At 45.3% G+C, this 26,397-nt stretch overlaps 1 protein-coding gene across 2 annotated transcripts in view; it reads left to right on the top strand.

Moving 5' to 3' along the window:
* The window catches only part of FGD3 (FYVE, RhoGEF and PH domain containing 3), a 421,797-nt gene that overhangs the window by 340,753 nt on the left and 54,647 nt on the right, over positions 1-26,397 (top strand). For both annotated transcript variants that reach the window (XM_063940801.1, XM_063940800.1), the window contains exons 14-15: positions 998-1,099; positions 5,008-5,070. In XM_063940801.1, coding sequence (XP_063796871.1) covers positions 998-1,099; positions 5,008-5,070 — 165 coding nt within the window. The remainder of the gene's footprint in view (positions 1-997; positions 1,100-5,007; positions 5,071-26,397) is intronic.

Genomic DNA, 26,397 nt, shown 5'->3' with positions numbered 1-26,397 from the left:
AATATCTTCGCAAATTATTGCTGCAATGTCCGTTCTGCTGTCTGGAGAACACAACCAGTCCTTTTGATGTTCTGTCTGTGTTTAAAAAATAAAAGTGGAGTAAGTGACCGAAACCTTTACAGTTCCAGAATTCACAAATCTTGATGACGTACAAATGACAAGTTGAGAAACATAAAGGATCATAAAAATGAATGCTAAAGGTTCTGTACATGTGTACATAGAATTATGGTGATACGATATTTATGGACGTTATTTTTTGAGGAATTCACTGCAAACAACACCATGCAACAATTCCGTTCATTGCTGTCCAGTCAGTTTCCAGGGTTAGGCTTGTGGCAAACATATGTCTACATGATCATGTGTAAACTAACCCATTTATGTGCTAACAAACTATCCGAGTTACAAATCTTCATTACAATTTTCAATGTTCATAACCTATTCATCAAAGCTGTACTATCTCTCAGCTCAGTGTATAACACTGCAACATTGATTTCATTCTTTATATTGAAATATTTTGAATATTTACAAATTAAGTTTTTTTTTATTTATTTCTATGTTGATCATAAAAATAGAAATTATGTTTGAAAAACGTACAGCATTACAGAGGTGTCCGAATACAGCTAGTGTCTATACGCCATATGGCATACAAAGTCGCAGATGAAACACAACGGAACATGAAAAAACGTGTGGCCGCTCACAAATGTACAAATGTCACACATCAAATTGATTTAATCTAGCAATGTAGTTTTGTTGCTTCCAGTTGTATTTTTTTATGCGCACATTTTGATCAAGAAGGACGCTTGGCGCAGCTGAGTTACCCTGGGACCTGACTTACCGAGAGGGGCTTTTTGGCACGACTGAAGCCACAATGTATAAAGACACATCTGTACATTTTAGTTATAGTATATGTATATTATACAAAATACATGGATCCTTATATGAGCGTACATTAAACTGCAATTTGCTGTAGTATCTTCATGATTTACAATCTCATCAGGTTATTCAAGCAACGATTGAAAAACACAAACAAAACAGTGAAACGTTCCGAGCGTTTAATAATTCCTTCTCCCGGGAAGAAGATCATTGCCCGGACTCACCGGTAAGGATCATAAAACTGAAACAACAGACTTAAATCAAAATAACTGATATACTAATTAAGTCGCCTGTGCTCAACCAAGAATAAACTCAAAACCTGGTCTCCTAGTGTGCTTTTAGGACAGAATTTAAGAAGCACTGATCTACAATATTGGGGATAACCAATTAATGATATTATAAAATTGAATAACACTGCACTCTACACAGGTAGGGGAATCAGAAATGAGAGAAGAAGAAGAGATAGGGAAAGAAGGATGAAAATGGAAATAGATAGGGAAAGGGAGGAATGGCGCTGCTGTTTGTGGAGGTGTCTCTCCTCCAGATAATGAATATGACAGGTATACAGTACTGCGCAAAGGCTACTAGAGGGGGATAGGGAGAAATGGATGGAAATGTGATGAAAGAGTCAAAGAGAGGGGTCTTGAAAATGTCCTAAATGTATTCACTTTCAGGTGTGTGTATTTAAAAAAATATATATATTTTTTTTGAAAAGTGAATTGCAAGAATATGTTAAAAATATATAAAAAAATAATTGTTAACAAGTCTGACAAAGGCAGACTGCTGTTGAAACGCATGGGAAACACAGCGGACGGGTGAACATCACCATAACCCAGAAATCCATACACTACAACAGACAGCCATAGCAACCCTTTGCCTCATTCATCACTTTTCCATCCATTTCTCCCTATCCCCCTCTAGGGGTGTAGTATGGTATGCCGGCGGCCGGGCTCTCGGCGACCAGAATACCGGCGCCGGGAGCCCAACCGCCGGCATACCGACAACGTGGCGAGCGCAAATGAGCCCCTTGTGGGCTCGCTGCGCTCGCCACGCTGCGGGCACGGTGGTGTGCGATTCTCCCTCCAGGGGGGTCGTGGACCCCCACGAGGGAGAATACCTGTCGGTATGCCGGGTGTCGGGATTCTGGCGCCGGTATACTGTGCGCCGGGATCCCGACATTCGGCATACTGAAGACCACCCCCCTCTAGTAGCCTTTGCGCAGTACTGTATACCTATCATATTCATTATTTGGAGGAGGGACACCGCCACAAACAGCAGCGCCATTCCTCCCTTTCCCTATCTACCTCCATTTTCATCTTTTCCCCCTCTAGTATCCTTTGAGCAGTGCTGTATACCTACCAATTCATGATTTTAGTACCAATAATCTGCCACCCAAGGCATCCAATATGCTGTACTATCGGTGGCACAGTGACAGCAGCTTCCCGACGGCTAACCCTCCCGTTCCCCTATTGCCTAAATCTAAACCTCCCTCAGCCTGAGTCCTCCCTGCAGCCTAACTCTACCCTTAAGAGTAACTCTACCGCTCCCACAGCCTAACTCAGCCCTCCCGCAGCCTAACACCCCCTGGCAGCCTGATCTATCTGGATTAAAAGATGTCCCTGGACCATCAGGTGCCGGACAATCGGTGGCGTACCTGTGTCCATTTTTTGGGGTTCAAACTTCCTGAGTTTCCCATAGACTAAACTAAAAGTCACAACCTAATAATTTGTGCCATCTAGAACAGGGGTGGCCAACCCGCGGCTCTCTAGCGGCATGCGTTTCTTTCATCCGCCACATGCGGCTCAGCCGGGTCCTGGCCACCGCTGCCCTGGCCCCCCCATCCCCCATGCTCACTGCGCTGCTGCTGTCACTCTGTGAGGGGAGGAGAGCGCACTGGGGGCATTGCTGGCACTGTAGGGACATGTATTCCTGGCACTGGGGTCATATTTGGCACTGGGGAGTCGTATATCTGGCACTGTGGGGTCACTGGCTTTGGGGGCATAGCTGGCACTGTGGGGACATATATATCTGGCACTGTGAGGACATATATATCTGGCTCTTGGGGAACATGTATATCTGGCACTGGGGGGCATATCTCGCACTGGGGAGACGTATATCTGGCACTGTGGGGACATATATATCTGGCTCTTGGGGGACATGTATACCTGGCACTGGGGTCATATTTGGCACTTGGGAGACGTATATCTGGCACTGTGGGGTCACTGGCATTGGGGGCATAGCTGGCACTGTGGCGACATATATATCTGGCACTAGGAGCATAGCTGTCACTGTGGGGGCATATATATCTGGCACTGGGGGCATATCTGGCACGGGGGCATAGCTGGCACTGGGGGGAAATGTATATCTGGCACTGGGGGCAGAGCTGGCACTGTGTGGGGACATATATATCTGGCACTGGGGGCAGAGCTGGTGCTGTGTGGGGACATGTATATCTGGCACAGGGGGCAGAGCTGGCACTATGTGGGGACATGTATATCTGGCACTTGGGGCAGAGCTGGCACTGTGTGGGGACATGTATATCTGGCACTGGGGGCAGAGCTGGCACTGTGTGGGGACATGTATATCTGGCACTGGGGGCAGAGCTGGCACTGTGTGGGGACATGTATATCTGGCACTGGGGGCAGAGCTGGCACTGTGTGGGGACATGTATATCTGGCACTGGGGGCAGAGCTGGCACTGTGTGGGGACATGTATATCTGGCACTGGGGGCAGAGCTGGCACTGTGTGGGGACATGTATATCTGGCACTGGGGGCAGAGCTGGCACTGTGTGGGGACATATATCTGGCATTGGGGGCATAGCTGGCACTTTGGGGACATATATATCTGGCACTGGGGGCATATCTGGCACTGGGGGGAAATGTATATCTGGCACTGGGTGGTCATGTATATCTGGCACTGTGAGGCATATATGTATCTGGCACTGTGGGGACATATGTGTATGTGGCACTGTGGGGACATATGTTTCTGGCAGTGTGGAGGCACCCATTTTTTGACACTTTTATATGTATTTGGCACTGTACAACATGACTAAAAATGGAGTTATGACACAAGGTCATACTCCTACAAATGTCATAACGAAAGGTGTGCGCACAAAATGGGGTGTGGCTTTGGGAAAACTAGGCCACGCCCCCATTTTTGCGCGCGCGCCTTCGCACACATGATACTGTCTCTTGCCCTTGACTACAGATCTTTTCTGGCTCTTTGCCTCTGACTGGTTGGCCACCTCTGATCTCGAACCTCATATTTTCCCTATAAACCTGGCCACATGCAGAGCGATTTGTTTGGTAGTTTCATCTGTCTACTAAACTGACCAGCCGTTGCACTGTATGTGAGCTGCAAAATGAATGTCCTACACAATCAAAATCCAAGGCCTTTACAGAAGGTCCCATTAGGTATTTCTGAAAAATATGTCCGGCATTGACTTCCATCACCATAGTTTGTGGGGTCATTATACAAGCAAGAAGTTCAGGCCTACCTGGCAAAGTATTGAGCTCTGGTTGTCTGGCTTAGTGCCCAAGCCAGTGGCCATTACAAAATGAAAATCCACTTTTGTGTCCAAATTGGTAATGATATGGCTGTTATATAATTAAATATGATGCATGTATACAGTATATAATAATGATACCATAAAAGTATGTTGGTGATTTACTAATCTCTCTAGACCTACAGAACATTAGTCCGTTCCAACTGCTCCTTCACAAATGTATAATGATTCCTCCGTTGATATCACTACTTTTTAGAGAATTGATGGACTAAACCAGTGGTTCCCAAACACGGTCCACAGGGACCCCCAACAGTTCATGTTTTTCAGGTCACCTAGCAGGTGCACAGGTGCATCCATTACTCAGTGACAAATTGTAAAAGATTCCTAGGTGTAGCTAATTATTTGTGATTCTGTGAGGCCTGGAAAACGTGAACTGTTGGGGGTCCTTGAGGACAGAGTTTTGGAACCACTGGACTAAACATTGGTTCAAAATAGCTGCCTCCTGGGTACAGTTTGCAATGGGTCCATTTTAAATAGTCACCCTTGCAGTAAATTATGTTCTCTGTAAAATACTTTCTGTGGGGAAAAAAATAGCATTTGAAACTAATAATAATGCTTTCTGGTCCAGATATCAACTCCCGGATCATACGAATCAGCACCAGGGTCAGACGGATGCAACTCACCAGGAGGAGTAAGTGTTTCGTTGTAATGTTTACTCTGATACCACTGGTTTCCTGAGCTTTACAATATGCAACATAATGTGTTCACCATTTTATATATACATAAATAAATATACTGTAACATTTGTGTTACATTGTTTAAGACTTGTGAGAACTAAGACGATGACACAGTGTTGCAATAAACTTTTTTTCTTTTTCAAATATTCTTCAGAAATAGCTTTATAGTATTCATCTTTTTCCGACTCTTCAGTCACTAGATAATTTGGCTTAATTAGATCCTAAAAAGCAGTGTGAGGCGTTTTCTCTGTTTTACTGCAACATTAATACCTAAGAAGTTGCATCAGTTACATATATAATGGCAGCACAGCACTAGGTTCATGATTCTGATTCCTGAGCTGGGCCTGATCTATGTGTAGTTAGTATGTTCTCCCACTGCTTGTAGGGGAATGCCTGGGTAGTCCAGTTTCATCCCACACTCCAAGGCATCAATTCAAGGGATGTAGTCAAGATGCCGGCTGTCGGAATCCCGATGCCGGTATCCCGACACCCTTTAGAATTTCGACATCAGAACTCCAAATGGTCCACGATACCGATGCCAGAATCCCGACAACCAGCATCCCTACCGTAAGTATAGCTGCTAGGTTAGGTTTAGGACTGGGTCAGGGGGGGGGGGGGTGGTTAGGTTTAGGCATAAGGCGGAGGGGGGGGAAGGTTAGGGTTAGTCTGCGGGGAGGGTTGGTTAGGGTTAGGCACCTCCCCGGGGGAGGTTAGAGTCAGGCTGCAGGGGAGGGAGGGTTAGTTTTAGGCAGCGGGGAATGGGGGTTAGGTTTAGGCACCTTCGGGGGGTGGTTAGAGTAAGGCACTAAGTGGGGAGGTTAGGGTTAGAGGGGTGGGGAGAGGGTAGAACACCCTTATTCACCCCTGTTGGTGTTTTTAAATTTGGGATCCCGGCGTTGGTATTTCAAGCTCCGGGATCCCATGCGCTGGTATAACATACTGAATCCCAATTCAATTAGGAGAAAAGAAGTTGAAATGTTGTTAGACTGTAGCGGAAATTATAGCAATGGCACCTCATCTCGCTCACCTATGGGGCTGCAAACAAAATCATTTGAGTCGAGGGCTATCGTAAATGGGGCATATGGCCGCACTTACTCGGTGTCACTATGTGGGTGTTAGGGAATTTAGGGGGAGATTTAGCAACGTTTGGAGAGAGATAAAGTGGAGAGTGGTTAAAATACCAACCAATCAGCTCCTGTCATTTTACAGAATGTGCTTGAAAAATGACAGAAGCTGATTCTCTCTCTCTCTCTCTCTCTCTCTCTCTCTCTCTCTCTCTCTCTCTCTCTCTTCATTTGATCTATTTCCAAGATTTGATGAATCTTGGATTTAGACTGTAATCTCCAATGGGGCAAGAACTGACAAATATTCTGCACACTGTACTGTGTAATATGATTGGTGCTGTATAATAAAAACTAAAAATACTAATATAACCGATATGATTTCATTTGTAATTATATAATTTACACAGTAATGACTTCATCTCATCTAGCACACATTAATAATAAAGTTTTACACCATTGCTAAAGCTAACCAATGATTTCAGGTTTCACTGGGTGCCCTATTTTGGCTTCTTTGTCTGAGAGGATTGTAGTGAAATTGGTTAATACAGGCTGAGAGCTGAACACAATTAAAAATAATTCAAAGCTGTGTGTTGTGGCTCTAGCAGAGATTAGGGGATTTATTTCCCGATGTACAATGGTTATTTGATGAGATGGTTTTGTGATGAATCAATTTACCACTAGGTGGCAGTAGTAGACAGTCAATGAAATTTCTGATTCATAAGAGGCCTCAATATCTAGACTACATTTACTACTTATTATATAATTATTTGTGATTGCAGGCTGCAGAGGCTTTAATACACCTGGGATCTGACCTGTGTAGTTTCAATCATAGCGCCATTTTCTCCAGTTAAAATGACTGTTTATTCTAACCCCCAGCCTTATGTAATCACCGGCAATCAGACTTGTCTATTTGAATACTCTTTAGTAATTAATATTGCTTCTTTGGCTGGCATTTTATTGAAAGTGGTCTTATTGTAAACACAAATATTCTAAATTAGAGAAGATGGTGATCTATATCTCTGTTCTGTAAATCATTACCATAGTGCTATGCAGTGTCTACAGACACATAAGGGCAGCTTTACTAAAGCTTCTAAAAATGAAAAGTGGTGACGTTGCTAAATCAACCACTCACATTCTGTCTGTCATTTTCTAGGATGCCATGTAGAAATAATACGTAGAATCTGATTGGTTACTATCGGCTAGAATGTATTCGCAAAATGCTTCTTTATCTGTAAAGTTAAATGTTACTGAAAACTTCAGTTCAAAAACTTCCATGGTTTCGATAATGCGCATCGTTTTGCTTTAATTATCTTCATTAATATATTGTCTAAGGGATTTTATCACAGGTTACTGGCCTTTGTTTATAAAGCCATTTCAGTTATTTATCTTTGTTGCATTTCTTTTATAAAACCAAACAAAAACAGGGGCCCTCATTCCGAGTTGTTAGCTCGCAAGCTGCTTTTAGCAGCTTTACACACGCTAAGCCGCCGCCTACTGGGAGTGAATCTCAGCTTATCAAAATTGCGAACGAAAGATTTGCAATATTGCGAAAAGACTTCTCTGTGCAGTTTCTGAGTAGCTCGAGACTTACTCTGCCAGTGCGATCAGTTCAGTGCTTGTCGTTCCTGGTTTGACGTCACAAACACACCCATCGTTCGTCCAGACACTCCTCCGTTTCTCCAGCCACTCCCGCGTTTTTCCCAGAAACGGTAGCGTTTTTTCACACACTCCCATAAAACGGCCAGTTTCCGCCCATAAACACCCACTTCCTGTCAATCACATTACGAACACCAGAACGAAGAAAAAACCTTGTAATGCCGTGAGTAAAATACCTAACTGCATAGCAAATTTACTTGGCGCAGTCGCACTGCAGACATTGCGCATGCGCATTAGCGACTAATCGCTCCGTTGCAAAAAAAATAATAATGAGCGAACAACTCGGAATGACCCCCAACATTGTTTACAGTATAATGCTTTGGCCGGCTTCAGTGGCTTTAATATGCCCATAGAAATGAATGGGGGCGATGAATGGTAAGAGCAGGTAAAATTGTATGCAGTGAGACAGGATTAGAAAAACATCACACATTTATAATTAGAAGCTGCAGCATTCAGTACCATCACTTCTCTCTGCCAAAGACCAACAGCAGAGTGAAAGTAGTTTTCACACAAAAAAGGCATTTAAAAAAAGTGAATCATTACTGTAACCTTAGTCATTAATAGATGTATTATTATTATTTATTCTTAAGATACCAAACAAGTTCCAGAACTCTGTACAGGCAGTATACAGGTAACAGTGAAAACAGACATAAAAGATGTACAGTAAGTGTAGTTTGACATAACACTGGAACAACACAAAGCAAATGACAAGCAAGGTACAGCGTGGATAGGGTTCACAGTTAGGAGACTCACCATATACAGGCAAACATAAGCCGGTGAGTCACGGGGAGAGGAAGGCAGCTTAGCAGTCAGTCAGATTGTTTCCAATGAAGAGCAAACACACAGAGTCAGTCATTGAAGGGGACTAAAAGACAAGGAACACTGAAAGCAAGGATAATACAGGGATGAACATGAGGAAGGTAGAGCCTCCGCATGAGAGAAGGTCAGGGGAGGGAGAGAGAAGAGTGAAGCTATAGGAGGGGTGGTAGAATTTGGCGAAAATATATGTTGTAAGCATAGCTCCCAACTGTCCTGATTTTGGTTTGCAGTGTCCCACGGTGCGGCGGAAGGGTGTGTGTTGGGAGGTCCACCTCTCAGTCGTGTAGAGAGGGACTAGAGAATGGCCAGCAGTTCGCAGAGCGCTGGGCATGCCCCCACAATAGCGAAAATTGGGAGATGTCTCGCGGTGGTGACATTTCCTGTGAAGCCACGCCCCCTGATGAGACCACACCCCCTTTCGGACACGTGGCAGGGTCCCGAAATCAATTTGCTAGAAGTTGGGAGGTATGTTTGAGTGAATGTGTGAAAATGGGGAGACAGCAGAAAGTCTCATATAGTGTAATGGTGCATACACACTTGCCGAGAAAGTGAGCGACGTTGCTCATTTTCCCCCTTCCTGAGCAGTGTCGCTCATTTTCTCGGCAAGTGTGTATGCCGCCAGCGACGATTGATGCGCGGCCCTGCAGGTCAGCAACGATCTTCGCTGTCAGCAGTGCATGTAGCTCAATCTGGACTGTCATCCAGAAGCTGCATGCACTGCCAGTGGCTGCGTGACGTCACTGGGCGACTGAGCGGTCATATTAATAAGTGTGTATGGGCGGCTGCCTACCGCCCGGCCCCGGAGGGGAAACACTAGATGACGTTGCTCATAGTGTGTATGTCTTTAAGTTCCAGAGGAGGGGGGTAGATTGGGAGAAGTCTTGGAGGCGGATATGAGAGGAGCTGACTGGGGGTAGGGTGAGACGGCAGTCAGAGAAGCGGAGTGTGGACAGTGATGGGTAGCAACAGTGATACCTATAGGCTATTAAAAAAAAAATAAGAATTTACTTACCGATAATTCTATTTCTCGGAGTCCGTAGTGGATGCTGGGGTTCCTGAAAGGACCATGGGGAATAGCGGCTCCGCAGGAGACAGGGCACAAAAAGTAAAGCTTTAGGATCAGGTGGTGTGCACTGGCTCCTCCCCCTATGACCCTCCTCCAAGCCAGTTAGGTACTGTGCCCGGACGAGCGTACACAATAAGGGAGGAATTTTGAATCCCGGGTAAGACTCATACCAGCCACACCAATCACACCGTACAACTTGTGATCTAAACCCAGTTAACAGTATGATAACAGCGGAGCCTCTGAAAAGATGGCTCACAACAATAATAACCCGATTTTTGTAACTATGTACAAGTATTGCAGATAATCCGCACTTGGGATGGGCGCCCAGCATCCACTACGGACTCCGAGAAATAGAATTATCGGTAAGTAAATTCTTATTTTCTCTATCGTCCTAGTGGATGCTGGGGTTCCTGAAAGGACCATGGGGATTATACCAAAGCTCCCAAACGGGCGGGAGAGTGCGGATGACTCTGCAGCACCGAATGAGAGAACTCCAGGTCCTCTTTTGCCAGGATATCAAATTTGTAGAATTTTACAAACGTGTTCTCCCCTGACCACGTAGCTGCTCGGCAGAGTTGTAATGCCGAGACCTCTCGGGCAGCCGCCCAAGATGAGCCCACCTTCCTTGTGGAATGGGCCTTAATCGATTTAGACTGTGGCAGGCCTGCCTCAGAATGTGCAAGTTGAATTGTGTTACAAATCCAACGAGCAATCGACTGCTTAGAAGCAGGCGCACCCAACTTGTTGGGTGCATACAGTATAAACAGCGAGTCAGATTTTCTGACTCCAGCTGTCCTGGAATATATTTTCAGGGCCCTGACAACTTCTAGCAACTTGGAGTCCTCCAAGTCCCTAGTAGGTGCAAGGCACCACAATAAGCTGGTTCAGGTGAAACACTGACACCACCTTAGGGAGAGAACTGGGGACGAGTCCGCAGCTCTGCCCTGTCCGAATGGACAAACAGATATGGGCTTTTTTGAGAAAAAACCACCAATTTGACACTCGCCTGGTCCAGGCCAGGGCCAAGAGCATGGTCACTTTTTATGTGAGATGCTGCAAATCCACATATTTGACTGGTTTTAAACCAATGTGATTTGAGAAATCCCAGAACTACGTTGAGATCCCACAGTGCCACTGGAGGCACAAAAAAGGGGTTTGTATATGCAATACTCCCTTGACAAAGTTCTGGACTTCAGGAACTGAAGCCAATTCTTTCTGGAAGAAAATTGACAGGGCCGAAATTTGAACCTTAATGGACCCCAATTTGAGGCCCATAGACACTCCTGTTTGCAGGAAATGCAGGAAACGACCGAGTTGAAATTTCTTTGTGGGGCCTTCCTGGCCTCACACCACGCAACAAATTTTCGCCACACGTGGTGATAATGTTGTGCGGTCACCTCCTTTCTGGCTTTGACCAGGGTAGGAATGACCTCTTCCGGAATGCCTTTTTTCCCTTAGGATCCGGCTTTCCATCGCCATGCCGACAAACGCAGCTGCGGTAAGTCTTGGAACAGACATGGTACTTGCTGAAGCAAGTCCCTTCTTAGCGGCAGAGGCCATAAGACCTCTGTAAGCATCTCTTGAAGTTCCGGGTACCAAGTCCTTCTTGGCCAATCCGGAGCCATGAGTATAGTTCTTACTCCTCTACGTCTTATAATTCTCAGCACCTTAGGTATGAGAAGCAGAGGAGGGAACACATACACCGACTGGTACACCCACGGTGTTACCAGAACGTCCACATCTATTGCCTGAGGGTCCCTTGACCTGGCGCAATACCTGTCCCGTTTTTTGTTCAGACGGGACGCCATCATGTCCACCTTTGGTATTTCCCAACGGTTTACCATCATGTGGAAAAAACTTCTCAATGAAGTTTCCACTCTCCCGGGTGGAGGTCGTGCTGAGGAAGTCTGCTTCCCAGTTTCCATTCCCGGGATGAAAAACTGCTGACAGTGTTATCACATGATTTTCCGCCCAGCGAAAAGTCCTTGCAGTTTCTGCCATTGCCCTCCTGCTTCTTGTGTCGCCCTGTCTGTTTACGTGGGCGACTGCCGTGATGTTTTTCCCACTGGATCAATACCGGCTGACCTTGAAGCAGAGGTCTTGCTAAGCTTAGAGCATTATAAATTTACCCTTAGCTCCAGTATATTTATGTGGAGAAAAGTCTCCATACTTGATCACACTCCCTGGAAATTTTTCCCTTGTGTGACTGCTCCCCAGCCTCTCAGGCTGGGCTCCGTGGTTACCAGCATCCAATCCTGAATGCCGAATCTGCGGCCCTCTAGAAGATGAGCACTCTATAACCACCACAGGAGAGACACCCTTGTCCTTGGATATTGGGTTATCCGCTGATGCATCTGAAGATGCGATCCGGACCATTTGTCCAGCAGATCCCACTGAAAAGTTCTTACGTGAAATCTGCCGAATGGAATTGCTTCGTAGGAAGCCACCATTTTTACCAGGACCCTTGTGCAATGATGCACTGTTTTTAGGAGGTTCCTGACTTGTTCGGATAACTCCCTGGCTTTCTCTTCCGGGAGAAACACCTTTTTCTGGACTGTGTCCAGAATCATCCCTAGGCACAGCAGACGTGTCGTCGGGATCAGCTGCGATTTTGGAATATTTAGAATCCACCCGTGCTGATTGTAGCAGTATCCGAGATAGTGCTACTCCGACCTCCAACTGTTCCCTGGACTATGCCCCTATCAGGAGATCGTCCAAGTAAGGGATAATCAAGACGCCTTTTCTTTGAAGAAGAATCATCAATTCGGCCATTACCTTGGTAAAGACCCCGGGGTGCCGTGGACAATCCAAACGGCAGCGTCTGAAACTGATAGTGACAGTTCTGCACCACGAACCTGAGGTACCCTGAGAAGGGCAAATTTGGGACATAGAGGTAAGCATCCCTGATGTCCCGGGACACTATATAGTCCCCTTCTTCCTGGTTCGTTATCACTGCTCTGAGTGACTTCATCTTAATTTGAACCTTTGTAAGTGTTCAAAAAATTTTTTTTAGAATAAGTCTCACCTAGCCTTCTGGCTTCAGTACCACAATATAGTGTGGAATAATACCCCTTTTCTGTAGTAGGAGGGGTAATTTAATTGTCACCTGCTGGGAACACAGCTTGTGAATTTTTTCCCATACTACCTCCTTGTCGGAGGGAGACTTGGTAAAGCAGACTTCAGGAGCCTGCGAAGGGGAAACGTCTCGACATTCCCATCTGTACCCCCGGGATACTACTTGTAGGATCCAGGGGTCCTGTACGGTCTCAGCGCCATGCTGAGAACTTGTCAGACGCGGTGGAACGCTTCTGTTCCTGGGAATAGGCTGCCTGTTGCAGTCTTCTTCCCTTTCCTCTATCCCTGGGCAGATATGATCTTATAGGGACGAGAGGACTGAGGCTGAAAAGACGGTGTCTTTTTCTGCAGAGATGTGATTTAGGGTAAAAAACGGTGGATTTTCCAGCAGTTGCCGTGACCACCAGGTCCGATGGACCGACCCCAAACAAGTCCTCTTCCTTTATACGGCCATACTGTGCCGTTTGGAATCTGCATCACCTGACCACTGTCGTGTCCATAACATCTTCTGGCAGTTATGGACATCGCGTTTATTCATGATGCCAGAGTGCAAATATCCCTCTGTGCATCTCGCATATATAGAAATGCTCTATAGTCAATAAAATACTGTCCCTGTCAAGGGTATCAATATTTTTAGTCAGGGAATCCGACCAAGCCACCCTAGCTCTGCACATCCAGGCTGAGGCGATCGCTGGCCGCAGTATAACACCAGTATGTGTGTATATACTTTTTATTATATTTTCCAGCCTTGTCAGCTGGTCCTTGAGGACGGCCCTATCTATAGACGGTACCGCCACTTGTTTTGATAAGCGTGTGAGCGCCTTATCCACCTTAAGGGTGTTTCCCAACGCGCCCTAACTTCTGGCGGGAAAGGGTATACCGCCCATAATTTTCTATCGGGGGGAACCCACGCATCATCACACACTTTATTTAATTTATCTGATTCAGGAAAAACTATGGTAGTTTTTTCACATCCCACATAATACCCTCTTTTGTGGTACTTGTAGTATCAGAAATACGTAACACCTCCTTCATTGCCTTTAACGTGTGGCCCTAATAAGGAATACGTTTGTTTATTCACCGTCGACACTGGATTCAGTGTCCCTGTCTGTGTCTGTGTCGACCGACTAAAGTAAACGGGCGTTTTAAAAACCCTTGACGGTGTTTTTGAGACGTCTGGACCGTACTAATTGTTTGTCGGCCGTCTCATGTCGTCAACCGACCTTGCAGCGTGTTGACATTATCACGTAATTTCCTAAATAAGCCATCCATTCCGGTGTCGACTCCCTAGAGAGTGACATCACCATTACAGGCAATTGCTCCGCCTCCTCACCAACATCGTCCTCCTACCTGTCGACACACACGTACCGACACACAGCACACACACAGGGAATGCTCTGATAGAGGACAGGACCCACTAGCCCTTTGGAGAGACAGAGGGAGAGTTTGCCAGCACACACCAAAAACGCTATAATTATATAGGGACAACCTTATATAAGTGTTTTCCCTTATAGCATCTTAATATATATATAAGCATATCGCCAAATTAGTGCCCCCCCTCTCTGTTTTAACCCTGTTTCTGTAGTGCAGTGCAGGGGAGAGCCTGGGAGCCTTCCCTCCAGCCTTTCTGTGAGGGAAAATGGCGCTGTGTGCTGAGGAGATAGGCCCCGCCCCTTTTTCGGCGGCCTCGTCTCCCGCTCTTAACGGATTCTGGCAGGGGTTAAATATCTCCATATAGCCTCCGGAGGCTATATGTGAGGTATTTTTAGCCAAAATAGGTATTCATTTGCCTCCCAGGGCGCCCCCCTCCCAGCGCCCTGCACCCTCAGTGACTGCCGTGTGAAGTGTGCTGAGAGGAAAATGGCGCACAGCTGCAGTGCTGTGCGCTACCTTTAGAAGACTGAGGAGTCTTCTGCCGCCGATTCTGGACCTCTTCTTACTTCAGCATCTGCAAGGGGGCCGGCGGCAAGGCTCCGGTGACCATCCAGGCTGTACCTGTGATCGTCCCTCTGGAGCTGATGTCCAGTAGCCAAGAAGCCAATCCATCCTGCACGCAGGTGAGTTCACTTCTTCTCCCCTAAGTCCCTCGTTGCAGTGATCCTGTTGCCAGCAGGACTCACTGCAAAATAAAAAAGCCTAAGCTAAACTTTCCTAAGCAGCTCTTTAGGAGAGCCACCTAGATTGCACCCTTCTCGGCCGGGCACAAAATCTAACTGGCTTGGAGGAGGGTCATAGGGGGAGGAGCCAGTGCACACCACCTGATCCTAAAGCTTTACTTTTTGTGCCCTGTCTCCTGCGGAGCCGCTATTCCCCATGGTCCTTTCAGGAACCCCAGCATCCACTAGGACGATAGAGAAATATAGTATTAATTACATTTTAATTACAGTACACTTTACACAGTATGTTAAAGTATTACTTTACTGTTGTTCAAGTCCAGTAAGTGGTGCAGGAAGCGGACGGCTTGCATATCATTACTGATTTATTTTTTGGGTACAATTAGCATATGGACAATTGATAAGTTATGTCACTTAAAATGATATCTTGATATAACATACTGCAGTAGTCACTGTGTATACAGTTTAGATGTGAGCCTTGCCAGCTACTGTTGAACTTTAACTCCCATCACTTGCTGCTAGCATCAAACAATGGCTGTACAGGCTCAGGCTGCTTATACTGACCACGTACAAGCCGGTCCAGCCACAACTGCTAAGCGACAGGATCACTTTCTATGCTGGTAAATGTAGATGGATGCATGTGTTCAGATCTGAGGATCATATCAGGGCATAATAGTGCAGCTGGCCAGCAAGGGTCACCTGCACGGATTTTTGATATCGAATTGTGTTTGGTTTAAACCGTAAAAAAAAGTATTGTTTGCTTCTGCATGTAAGCAGATAGATCCTGAACAGTGGCGGCTCCAGAAGTGTGGCTGCAGCACAGTCCAAAAATTCAAACAGCGGAGGATGGGAGAGCCATACATTCACGGGGTGCATGGTCTGTATCTCACGGAGCACTGGGCATACCTCCACCAGAATTTCTCCCCCACTCCATAAGCCCCAGTTGTGAGGACATTTCCCCTAATTTCTGGTGCACGCGAGGGTCCCGTTAGTCACCGCACTAAGGTTTTGAGGTATGTTTTAGTCTGTGATTGGTTGTTGTAGGTCACCATCATTTGCATCATTAAGCCCTGACCCATCACAGTTGAGCATCTACGAAGTGTGGGTAGGTACAAATGACACCATTATCATAGAATTTATGATGCCTCCCCATGGACTGTGATTCCCGTATTATTCTTTTCATCCTACCCACTTTTTAGTAAGTGGACAGGATGGAAGAGACGCACCCATTCTTACAGAAGCCCAGCTGACTCTAATAATGAGTGAGTCTCCTGTAGGATCCAGGAGAGTAGGTAAGTATGTTCTAGGAAGCCTGTGCAGGACTCTAGTGCTCAGAGTCTACTGTGCTGCCGGCTAGAGAGGAGGGGGCTAAGACGGAGACAGCACACAGGCCCCCTCCTCTCTTAAAACGCCCCTGACTCCCCCACTGTACAGTGTCAGACAGTGACAGAGCCATAGGTGTTTTTTTCAAAGGGAGACTGTGTGCATTCTCTGTGCGGGCTCCTTCCCTCGCGCTGGTGCATGGGGAAAACTCTAGCACTTTGCTAGATTCTATTGTGCATGCTCATATCTCTGGGAAAATGGAGCTGGTGCCATTTTCCTGGTGATTTCTGCAGCTGGCAGGAAGGGAAGTATAGTCTATAGGAGCAAGGTGAGCGCTGTGATCTCCATCTGACTCAGGGGCCCTTGTGCACGGCTCCCACTGTAAAATAGATACGCTCCTGCTCCTGGACAGAAAACTTTTGGATTTGTGATTCTACGACCACTGTAGAGCCACAATTGATTTTTTTCCCCATAAATAAACTCATTAATTTACTTATTAAATGCTTTAGTCTTCTCTGATATAATTGTCATTTAGATGCCGGAATATTGAAAAAAAAAAAAAAGAAGTTTAATCATTTCAATGGTGATAGTTTTATTTTTGTATCCAGTCCTCGTTATCCCTGCAGTCTGTGATAGTGACAGCTCCATGGTCAGTCTATAAAAGGTCCTTGGTGACATTTTAAAAGTTTTTCATTATTACACAATGCTTCACAGTCAGTATAAATATTGCTATTGTGGCTGTATATTTCTCTTTCAATTTGCTCACACGGGCATCAATCTTCCTCAGACGGATTACATTTCATCTCTCCCGTTTTGTGGCCCATGACTCATTACACATTAAAGTGACTGGTTGTAGGCCAGAAGGAATTGATACATTGTAATAAGCAGAATGTATACTGCTGGCGGCTCCAGCAGAATGGAGAAAGCTGTAAAAGTCTAAAAGGACGTGTCGCGTTATGTGTTCATCACAACAGCTCTCTTTCCCTGCAGCAGTGTTGGGGATAAAATGTTCTTTCTGTAGCTATTATTATTCTGTATGTAAGAAGACCTGTGTAATACCTCTGCTCTTGTGCTGTATCCTGGTTACTGGTGTGATTACTGGCCCTTATAGAGTGTGTATAGACAGCTGTACAGTAGCATTCCCTTGTCCTATATAGCTAAAGTGACTTAGAACACCTTGTAAGCAGTGCCGTAACTAGACATTTTAGCGATGTGTGCAAGAAACGGCATCGGCGCCCCCCCCCCCCCCTTATATAAAATAGGGGCAGTGCGTGTTTCAAAAATATAGGGGCGTGGCTTCATGGGGAAGGGGTGTGGCCACAAAATAATACCAATTCATATTACTGTCCACAGTAGTCTCCATTATTCATATTACACCGCACAGTAGTGCCACTACACCAGGTAGAGGCCCTTTTACACATTACGGCATGTAGAGTTCACCTTTTACACATTACGGCAGACAGCGTCCCCTTTTTCCCTTTTTACACATTATGGCAGACATTGTCCCCTTTTTACACATTACAGCACACAGAGTCCCCCTTTTTACACATTACGGCAGACAGCGTCCCCTTTTTACACATTATGGCAGACAGAGTCCCCTTTTTACACTCTACGGCAGACAGTCAGGCTCCTTGGTGCAGGCAGTCAGGCAGATCCTGGGCAGGGGAGAAGGAGGAGGATGGAGGGGGACTCGGGAGCCGTGGCAGCGCTGCTGCAGCTGTCCCTCTCCTTCCACATAGGCTGACCGCCGCTGCTGTGAAAGCTGGGATGAGGGAAGCACATCCCAGCATTCACAGCAGCGGCGACCGGCCAATGTGGAAGGAGAGGGACAGCTGCAGTGGCACCGCCACCAATTACAGTGTGCTGCTGCGGCTCCCGGGTCCCTCTCCCCCCTCCTCCTACTCCACTGTCCCCGGAGCTGCTGCTTCTCTCCTCGCTCAGGCGGCTTGTAATGAGTCAGTTTGACTCATTACAATGCCGCTGACTAAAGTCTCCTTGGAATGGGGATGTGGCCAGTTGCGCCCTCAGTGCGACTGCGCTGTGTGCCAGGCACACCTGGCACACACACAGTTTCGGCCCTGCTTGTAAGTATATGCTGAACTGGGAGGGGCTGGGAAGCATCCAGCTGTCTTGGTGCACGTTGGCATCAACGACAAAGTTAGTGGAAGGTGGGATGTCCTTAAGAAAGACTATAGGGAATTAGGCAAGAAACTTAAGGCAAGGACAACTAAGGTAATATTCTCAGAATTATTACCTGTGCCACGCGCCAGCCCAGGGAGACAGAGGGAGATTAGGGAGGTAAATGTGTGGCTTAGGGATTGGTGCAGATAAGAAGGGTTTGTGTTCCTAGAACACTGGGCGGACTTCTCAGTCAGGCGCCATCTTTTTTGTCGTGATGGATTGCACCTGAATGAGGAGGGGGCAGCGGTGCTGGGGTGAAGTATGGTTAGAAGGTTGGAGGAGATTTTAAACTAGGTGCCTGGGGGGAGGGTTTAGAAACAAATTACAGGTCATTCAGTAAGAATAGCAGGGGTGGCGTTAGTGAACAAAACGGGGGAGGAGTAGGGGGGAGGAATAGAGCAGACGGCAAGGGTAGTAACATGGGAACTAAAAGGGTTTCAGAATAACAGTAACCAGTGACGATTACGGGTCATCTTTGCTGCATAAGAATAATTATGTTCCTACCATAAGGGGAAATACATATCTCAATTGTATGTATGTAAATGCTAGAAGTCTTACAGGTAAAAAGGGCGAACTAGAAATCCTCGCAGCAAGCAGGAAATATGATATTATAGGCATTACTGAAACGTGGTAGGACGAATCTCACGATTGGACAGTCAATCTAGAAGGTTACACGCTGTACAGGAGAGACAGACTAAATAAACGAGGTGAAGGGGTATGTCTTTACGTAAAGCCATTTCTAAAACCTGTTATACGGAATGATATTCAAGAAGGGACTGTAAATGCTATTGAGATGTTATGGGTAGAAATTGCATGCAGTGGTTTAGGAATAAAGAAGTTATTATTGGGATTATGCTACAGGCCGCCTGGTATTAATGTGTCTGACGAGATATTGTTACTGAATCAAATTGAAAGAGCAGCAGGAGTAGGAGACATAGTAGTGATGGGAGACTTTAACTATCCCGAGATAAACTGGAAAATCAATTCATGTGATACTGCTAGGGGCAATATGTTTTTAAACACGCTAAATGATAATTACTTAGTTCAATTAATCGAGGAACCAACTAGGTACAATGCAATCTTAAACCTGGTATTAACTAACAATGGGGAACTGGTATCAAATATTGAAGTAGGAGAGCCCATAGGTAACAGCAACCACAATATGGTCACATTCAATATCAGTTTTCATAAGCAGTCCTATACTGGCCCAACTAGGACTCTAAACTTTAGCAAAGCCAACTTTGACATGATGAAGGAAGCGTTAAGAGACATTGAATGGGAAATTCTGTTTCATGCAAAAAAATACTACAGAGAAATGGGATGTATTAAAATCACTGCTAATTAATAATACTCGTAAATTTATTCCCACCAGCAGCAAAAAAAGGAATAAAAATCCCAAACAAATGTGGTTAAACAAAAATATAAAGGAATTAATGGACAAAAAAAGATGAGCATTTAAAAAATACAAATCTGAGGGAGATGCGGAGTCATTTCAACACTATAAGGACTGTAACAAAATATGCAAAAAAGGAACAAGAGCGGCTAAAGTAGAAACTGAAAAACTAGCAGCAAAGCGAATCCCAATTTTTTTTATAAGTACATCAACAGCAAGAGACTAAAGAAGGAGAGTATAGGCCCTTTAAAGGACAAGAGGGGAGTCTTAATCAAAAATAATAATGACATAGCAAACAAACTAAACACGTTTTTTTCAACGGTATTTACCAGAGAGGACCAAATGCTGGGTCTAACACAAAATGTCAACAAAGATAATGTCCCTGAAAAAAATACAATACAGCGCCACTTGTGGGATGGGATCTCAGTAGAGAATATATACATAAAATCACTAAAATATTATGTTAAAAACACACACGTAACCTTGTTATAGGTGCCTGCTAACCCCTAAGAATGCAATGCTGGTACAGTACTGCTAAAAAGGTATAGAAGTGGTGGGATAAGGGTACCGGCGACCAGTGTTGTTACAATGTAGTCACTATATTTATAATTTATGAGCCAAAAAATATATAAGAATATAAACAAGTTTTAATAGTATATAAGAGTGAAATAAAACATAAAATCTTTAGCACAAATAAAAGCATACAAAATCTCTGTAAAAGGTAGGAGATCTGACTTAACTTAAAAATAGGCAGGGGGTCAGTGCAGGGAACCCAACGCGTTTCGTCACATCAGACTTCAAAGAGATTTTGTATGCTTTTATTTGTGCTAAAGATTTTATGTTTTATTTCACTCATATACTATTAAAACTTGTTTATATTCTTATATATTTTTTGGCTCATAAATTATAAATATAGTGACTACATTGTAACAACACAGGTCGCCGGTACCCTTATCCCCCCATTTCTAAAGATAATGTCCCACTGCTAAATGCTTATTTATGTGAGGAGGTAGTCTGGTACCGATTAAAAAAGTTAAAGATTAATAAGTCACGTGGTCCTGATGGAATTCACCAGAGAGTTCTTATGGAGCTGCACGCTGAACTAGCAAGACCTCTATTTTTGATCTTCGTGGATTCGGTTAAATCGGGTATGGTTCCAAAGACTGGCGTATAGCGGAGGTAGTGCTGATATTCAAAAAGGGGAGCAAAGCTGAACCAGGTAATTATAGACCAGTTAGTCTTACATCTATAGTGTGGAAAGTATTGGAAGGTATTCTAAGGGACAGTATTCAAAAGTTCCTTGAAGCAAATAAGGTCATTAAAAGGAACCAACATGGATTTGTGAAGGACAGATCATGTCAGACCAACTTACTTGGCTTTTATGGAACCGTAAGTGCGAACCTTGATCAGGGTAAGGAGGTCGATATAATCTTTTTAGACTTTGCCAAAGCTTTCGACACTGTACCACACATGCGTCTTATTTATAAGCTACAAGAAATAGGGCTAGGGAGCACAATATGCACTTGGGTCAGTAATTGCTCAGATAATAGGGAGCAGCGCGTTGTGGTCAATGGATCATTTTCAAATTGGACTAAAGTACTAAGTGGTGTGCCACAAGGGTCTGTACTCGGACCACTTTTGTTCAACATTTTCATCAATGACCTAACAGTAGGTCTAGAGAGCATGGTGTCAATTTTTGCAGACGATACCAAATTGTGTAAGGTTATAAATACGGAGGGGGATGCTGAGTCTCTTCAGAACGACTTAACTAAACTGGAAGCATGGGCAGCAAAATGGAGAATGAGGGTGGTCATTCCGAGTTGTTCGCTCGTTGCTGATTTTCGCTATATTGCGATTAGTCGCTCACTGCGCATGCGCTTAGTTATTTTACACAAAAGTTAGCTATTTTACTCACGGCATAACGAGGATTTTTCATCGTTCTGGTGATCGTACTGTGACTGACAGGAAGTGGGTGTTTCTGGGCGTGAGCAAAAAAACGCTGGCATTTCTGGGGAAAACGCGGGAGTGTCTGCAGAAACGGGGGAGTGTCTGGGCGAACGCTGGGTGTGTTTGTGACGTCAAACCAGGAACGAAACTGACTGAACTGATCGCAATGGCTGAGTAAGTGTGGAGCTACTCAGGAACTGCTAAGAAATTTCTATTCGCAATTCTGCAAATCTTTTGTTCGCAATTCTGCTAAGCTAAGATACACTCCCAGAGGGCGGCGGCTTAGCGTGTGCAATGCTGCTAAAAGCAGCTAGCGAGCGAACAAGTCGGAATGAGGGCCGAGATTCAACACAGACAAGTGTAAGGTAATGCACTGTGGGGGCAAGACCAAAAATAACACCTACATACTAAATGGGGTAATATTAGGGGATTCTGTACTGGAAAAAGACTTAGGGGTTCACATAGATAACAAATTAAGCAGCAGTACCCAAAGTAGGAGTGCAGCAAAGAAGGCTAATAAGATATTAGCATGCATAAAACGGGGAATTGATGCAAGGGACGAGAGTATTATACTCCCATTATATAAATCACTAGTGAGGCCACATCTTGAATACTGTGTGCAATTTTGGGCACCATATTACAAAAAGGATATCCTGGAGCTAGAAAAGGTTCAGAGGCGGGCGACCAAACTAATCAAGGGCATGGAAACGTTGGAATATGAGGAAAGGCTTGCAGGCTAGGCATGTTTACATTGGAAAAGAGGAGAATAAGAGGGGACATGATCAACATCTACAAATATATAAGGGGTCAATGCACAGAGCTTGGGAGGGACCTGTTTTCTATAAGATCAGCACAGAGGACACGTGGTCACTCGCTTAGGTTAGAGGAGAGGAGTTTCTGCACATTGAGGCGAAAAGGTTTTTTCACAGTAAGGACAATACGTGTTTGGAATTCCCTGCCTGAGAGAGTAGTATTGGATAAAGATATTCAGGGTTATGGTGCGTAGGCACGCATTATAGTTAATATAACTACTCCTAACATAAAAATAACTAGTCCTATAATAAGACTGCATAGGAGACCACAATTAGGTTGAACTCGAAGGAGAATTGTCTTTTTTCAACCTTAGTTACTATGTTACTAACTACTGCACAGTACATTTTATTTTCTATGTAAGTAGATTTATAGTATCACTTCTCTTTGCAGTGTGTAGTTCTCAGTATCTGTTGCTGGTATGTATTGTGACTGCCAGAGGTGGTTTTAGACCTCATGGGGCCCTAAGCAAAGCAAAAATTTTGGGCCCCCCATCAACAATTGTAGCAGACAATTCCCTACTAATTATGCTGCCACCCAGTCAGTGTGTGCTTCCCAATCTGCCCCCTCCCTCTGCCGATTATAGCAGGCTGATGATAATTGTACTAGTGTATTTATTACCAGTTATTTATATAGCGCACACATATTCCGCAGCGCTTTACAGAGAATATTTGACCATTCACACCAGTCCCTTCCCCAGTGGAGCTTACAATCTACATTCCTTACCACATGTACACGCACACACATTCACGCTTGGGTTAATTTTATTGGGAGCCAGTTAACCTTTCAGTATATTTTTGGATTATGGAAGGAAACCGGAGTTCAGAGAAACCCATGCTAGTACAGGGATATATGCAAACTCCACACAGTTAGGGCCATGGTGGGAACTGAACCCAGGGCATGAGTGCTCTGACGCAGTAATGCTAACCCTTACACTGTCCGTGCTGCCCTTAAAATCACACTGTAGGCACTACACACAGACAGGTGCAGGCAACTGGCACCTGGCAGCTATCTAGTGACTGACAGCCTGCCGGGAGTATTCGGCCAGACCAGCTCTCACACATTTTCAGTGGAAATCAGAAATGCCCTCCTGACACCATGCTCTGTCAGTAGGACCCCTGGGTCCCTTTGTGCCCTTGCGGCTGCTTCGGTTGCCTAGTGGTAAATCCGCTACTGCACGGTAGCGAGCTCACTAACTTAATTGTCAGACCTTGTATAATGGAGTCACACTAAAGTCACTGATATATAAAGTCACTGATATATAGTCAATATAGTCACTGATTGAGGGGTGCAATAATGGACATTATAAGGGATGGGGGACCTGTTAACACTATCAAATCTGCCGATAATTGGCTGATCAGCCCTTTATGAATGCAATAGCCCTATATGTGTGACCGGCTTTAAACGCTCCTGCAATGCCCAGATTGGGAGAATGATATAGCATGTGCTGCAGTCGCTATATTGTTCCCGATCTCTCGATACTGTTGTAGCGATCAAAAGAAAGTATACACTGAGCATGAAATTGTTCCCACAGATCTAAAAATCACTCTGTGGGTCAGAGCATTTATCTGATTGGGATCAATTATCGCCTAAGGCTAGGTACACTCTATCTGTAGCTGTGCCCACAGTAGTATTGCCCACAGTAGTGTTGTGCCCCCGTAGAGTTGTGCCCCCAGTAATATTTCCCCCAGTACTGTGGCCCCTGTAGAGTTGTGCCCCTAGTAGTATTTCCCCCAGTACTGTGCCCCCTGTAGAGTTGTGCCCCTAGTAGTATTTTCCCCCAGTACTGTGCCCCCTGTAGAGTTGTGCCCCTAGTAGTATTTCCCCCAGTACTGTGCCCCCTGTAGAGTTGTGCCCCTAGTAGTATTTCCCCAGTACTGTGCCCCCTGTAGAGTTGTGCCCCCAGTAGTATTTCCCCCAGTACTGTGCCCCCTGTAGAGTGTGCCCCTAGTAGTATTTTCCCCCAGTACTGTGCCCCCTGTAGAGTTGTGCCCCTAGTAGTATTTCCCCCAGTACTGTGCCCCCTGTAGAGTTGTGCCCCCTAGTTGCGCCGCTTACAAAAAAATAAAGTAAAAAAATAAGAATTTACTTACCGATAATTCTATTTCTCGGAGTCCGTAGTGGATGCTGGGGTTCCTGAAAGGACCATGGGGAATAGCGGCTCCGCAGGAGACAGGGCACAAAAGTAAAGCTTTTCCGATCAGGTGGTGTGCACTGGCTCCTCCCCCTATGACCCTCCTCCAGACTCCAGTTAGGTACTGTGCCCGGACGAGCGTACACAATAAGGGAGGAATTTTGAATCCCGGGTAAGACTCATACCAGCCACACCAATCACACCGTACAACTTGTGATCTAAACCCAGTTAACAGTATGATAACAAAAGGAGCCTCTGAAAGACGGCTTCCTACAACAATAACCCGATTTTTGTAACAATAACTATGTACAAGTATTGCAGAATAATCCGCACTTGGGATGGGCGCCCAGCATCCACTACGGACTCCGAGAAATAGAATTATCGGTAAGTAAATTCTTATTTTCTCTATCGTCCTAGTGGATGCTGGGGTTCCTGAAAGGACCATGGGGATTATACCAAAGCTCCCAAACGGGCGGGAGAGTGCGGATGACTCTGCAGCACCGAATGAGAGAACTCCAGGTCCTCTTTTTGCCAGGGTATCAAATTTGTAGAATTTTACAAACGTGTTCTCCCCCGACCACGTAGCTGCTCGGCAGAGTTGTAATGCCGAGACCCCTCGGGCAGCCGCCCAAGATGAGCCCACCTTCCTTGTGGAATGGGCATTTACATATTTTTTGCTGTGGCAAGCCTGCCACAGAATGTGCAAGCTGAATTGTACTACAAATCCAACGAGCAATAGTCTGCTTAGAAGCAGGAGCACCCAGTTTGTTGGGTGCATACAGGATAAACAGCAAGTCAGATTTCCTGACTCCAGCCGACCTGGAAACTATATTTTCAGGGCCCTGACAACATCCAGCAACTTGGAGTCCTCCAAGTCCCTAGTAGCCGCAGGTACCACAATAAGCTGGTTCAGGTGAAACGCTGACACCACCTTAGGGAGAAACTGGGGACGAGTCCACAGCTTTGCTCTGTCCGAATGGACAATCAGATATGGCTTTGTGAGATAAAGCCGCCAATTCTGACACTCGCCTGGCCGAGGCCAGGACCAACAGCATGGTCGCTTTCCATGTGAGATATATCAAATCCACAGATTTGAGTTGTTTAAACCAATGTGATTTTAGGAATCCCAAACTACGTTGAGATCGCCCAGTGCCACTGGAGACATCAAAAGGGGGTTGTATATGCAGTACTCCCTTAACAACTTCTGGACTTCAGGAACTGAAGCCAATTTCTTTCTGGAAGAAAATCGACCGGTCGAAATTTGAACCTTAATGGACCCCAATTTGAGACCCATATACACTCCTGTTTGCAGGAAATGTAGGAATTAACCTAGTTGAAATTCTTCCGTGGAGCCTTCCTGGCCTCACACCATGGAACACATTTTCACCTAAGCAGTGATAATGTTGTGCGGTCACCTCCTTCCTGGCTCTGACCAGGGTAGGGATGACCTCTTCCGGAATGCCTTTTTCCCTTAGGATCCGGCGTTCACCCGTCAACGCGGCTGCGGTAAGTCATGGAACAGACATGATTCTTGCTGAATCAAGATCCTTTCTAGTATCTCTTGAAGTTCCGGGTACCAAGTTCTTCTTGGCCAAACCGGAGCCACGAGTATAGTTCTTACTCCTCTCCTTCCTATCATTCTCCATACACTGGGTATGAAAGGCAGATGGAGGGAACACATACACCGACTGGTACACCC

Source organism: Pseudophryne corroboree, chromosome 9, assembly GCF_028390025.1.
Source record: "Pseudophryne corroboree isolate aPseCor3 chromosome 9, aPseCor3.hap2, whole genome shotgun sequence".
Taxonomy (NCBI): Eukaryota; Metazoa; Chordata; class Amphibia; order Anura; family Myobatrachidae; genus Pseudophryne; species Pseudophryne corroboree.
This window is presented reverse-complemented; position numbering and strand designations above follow the sequence as displayed.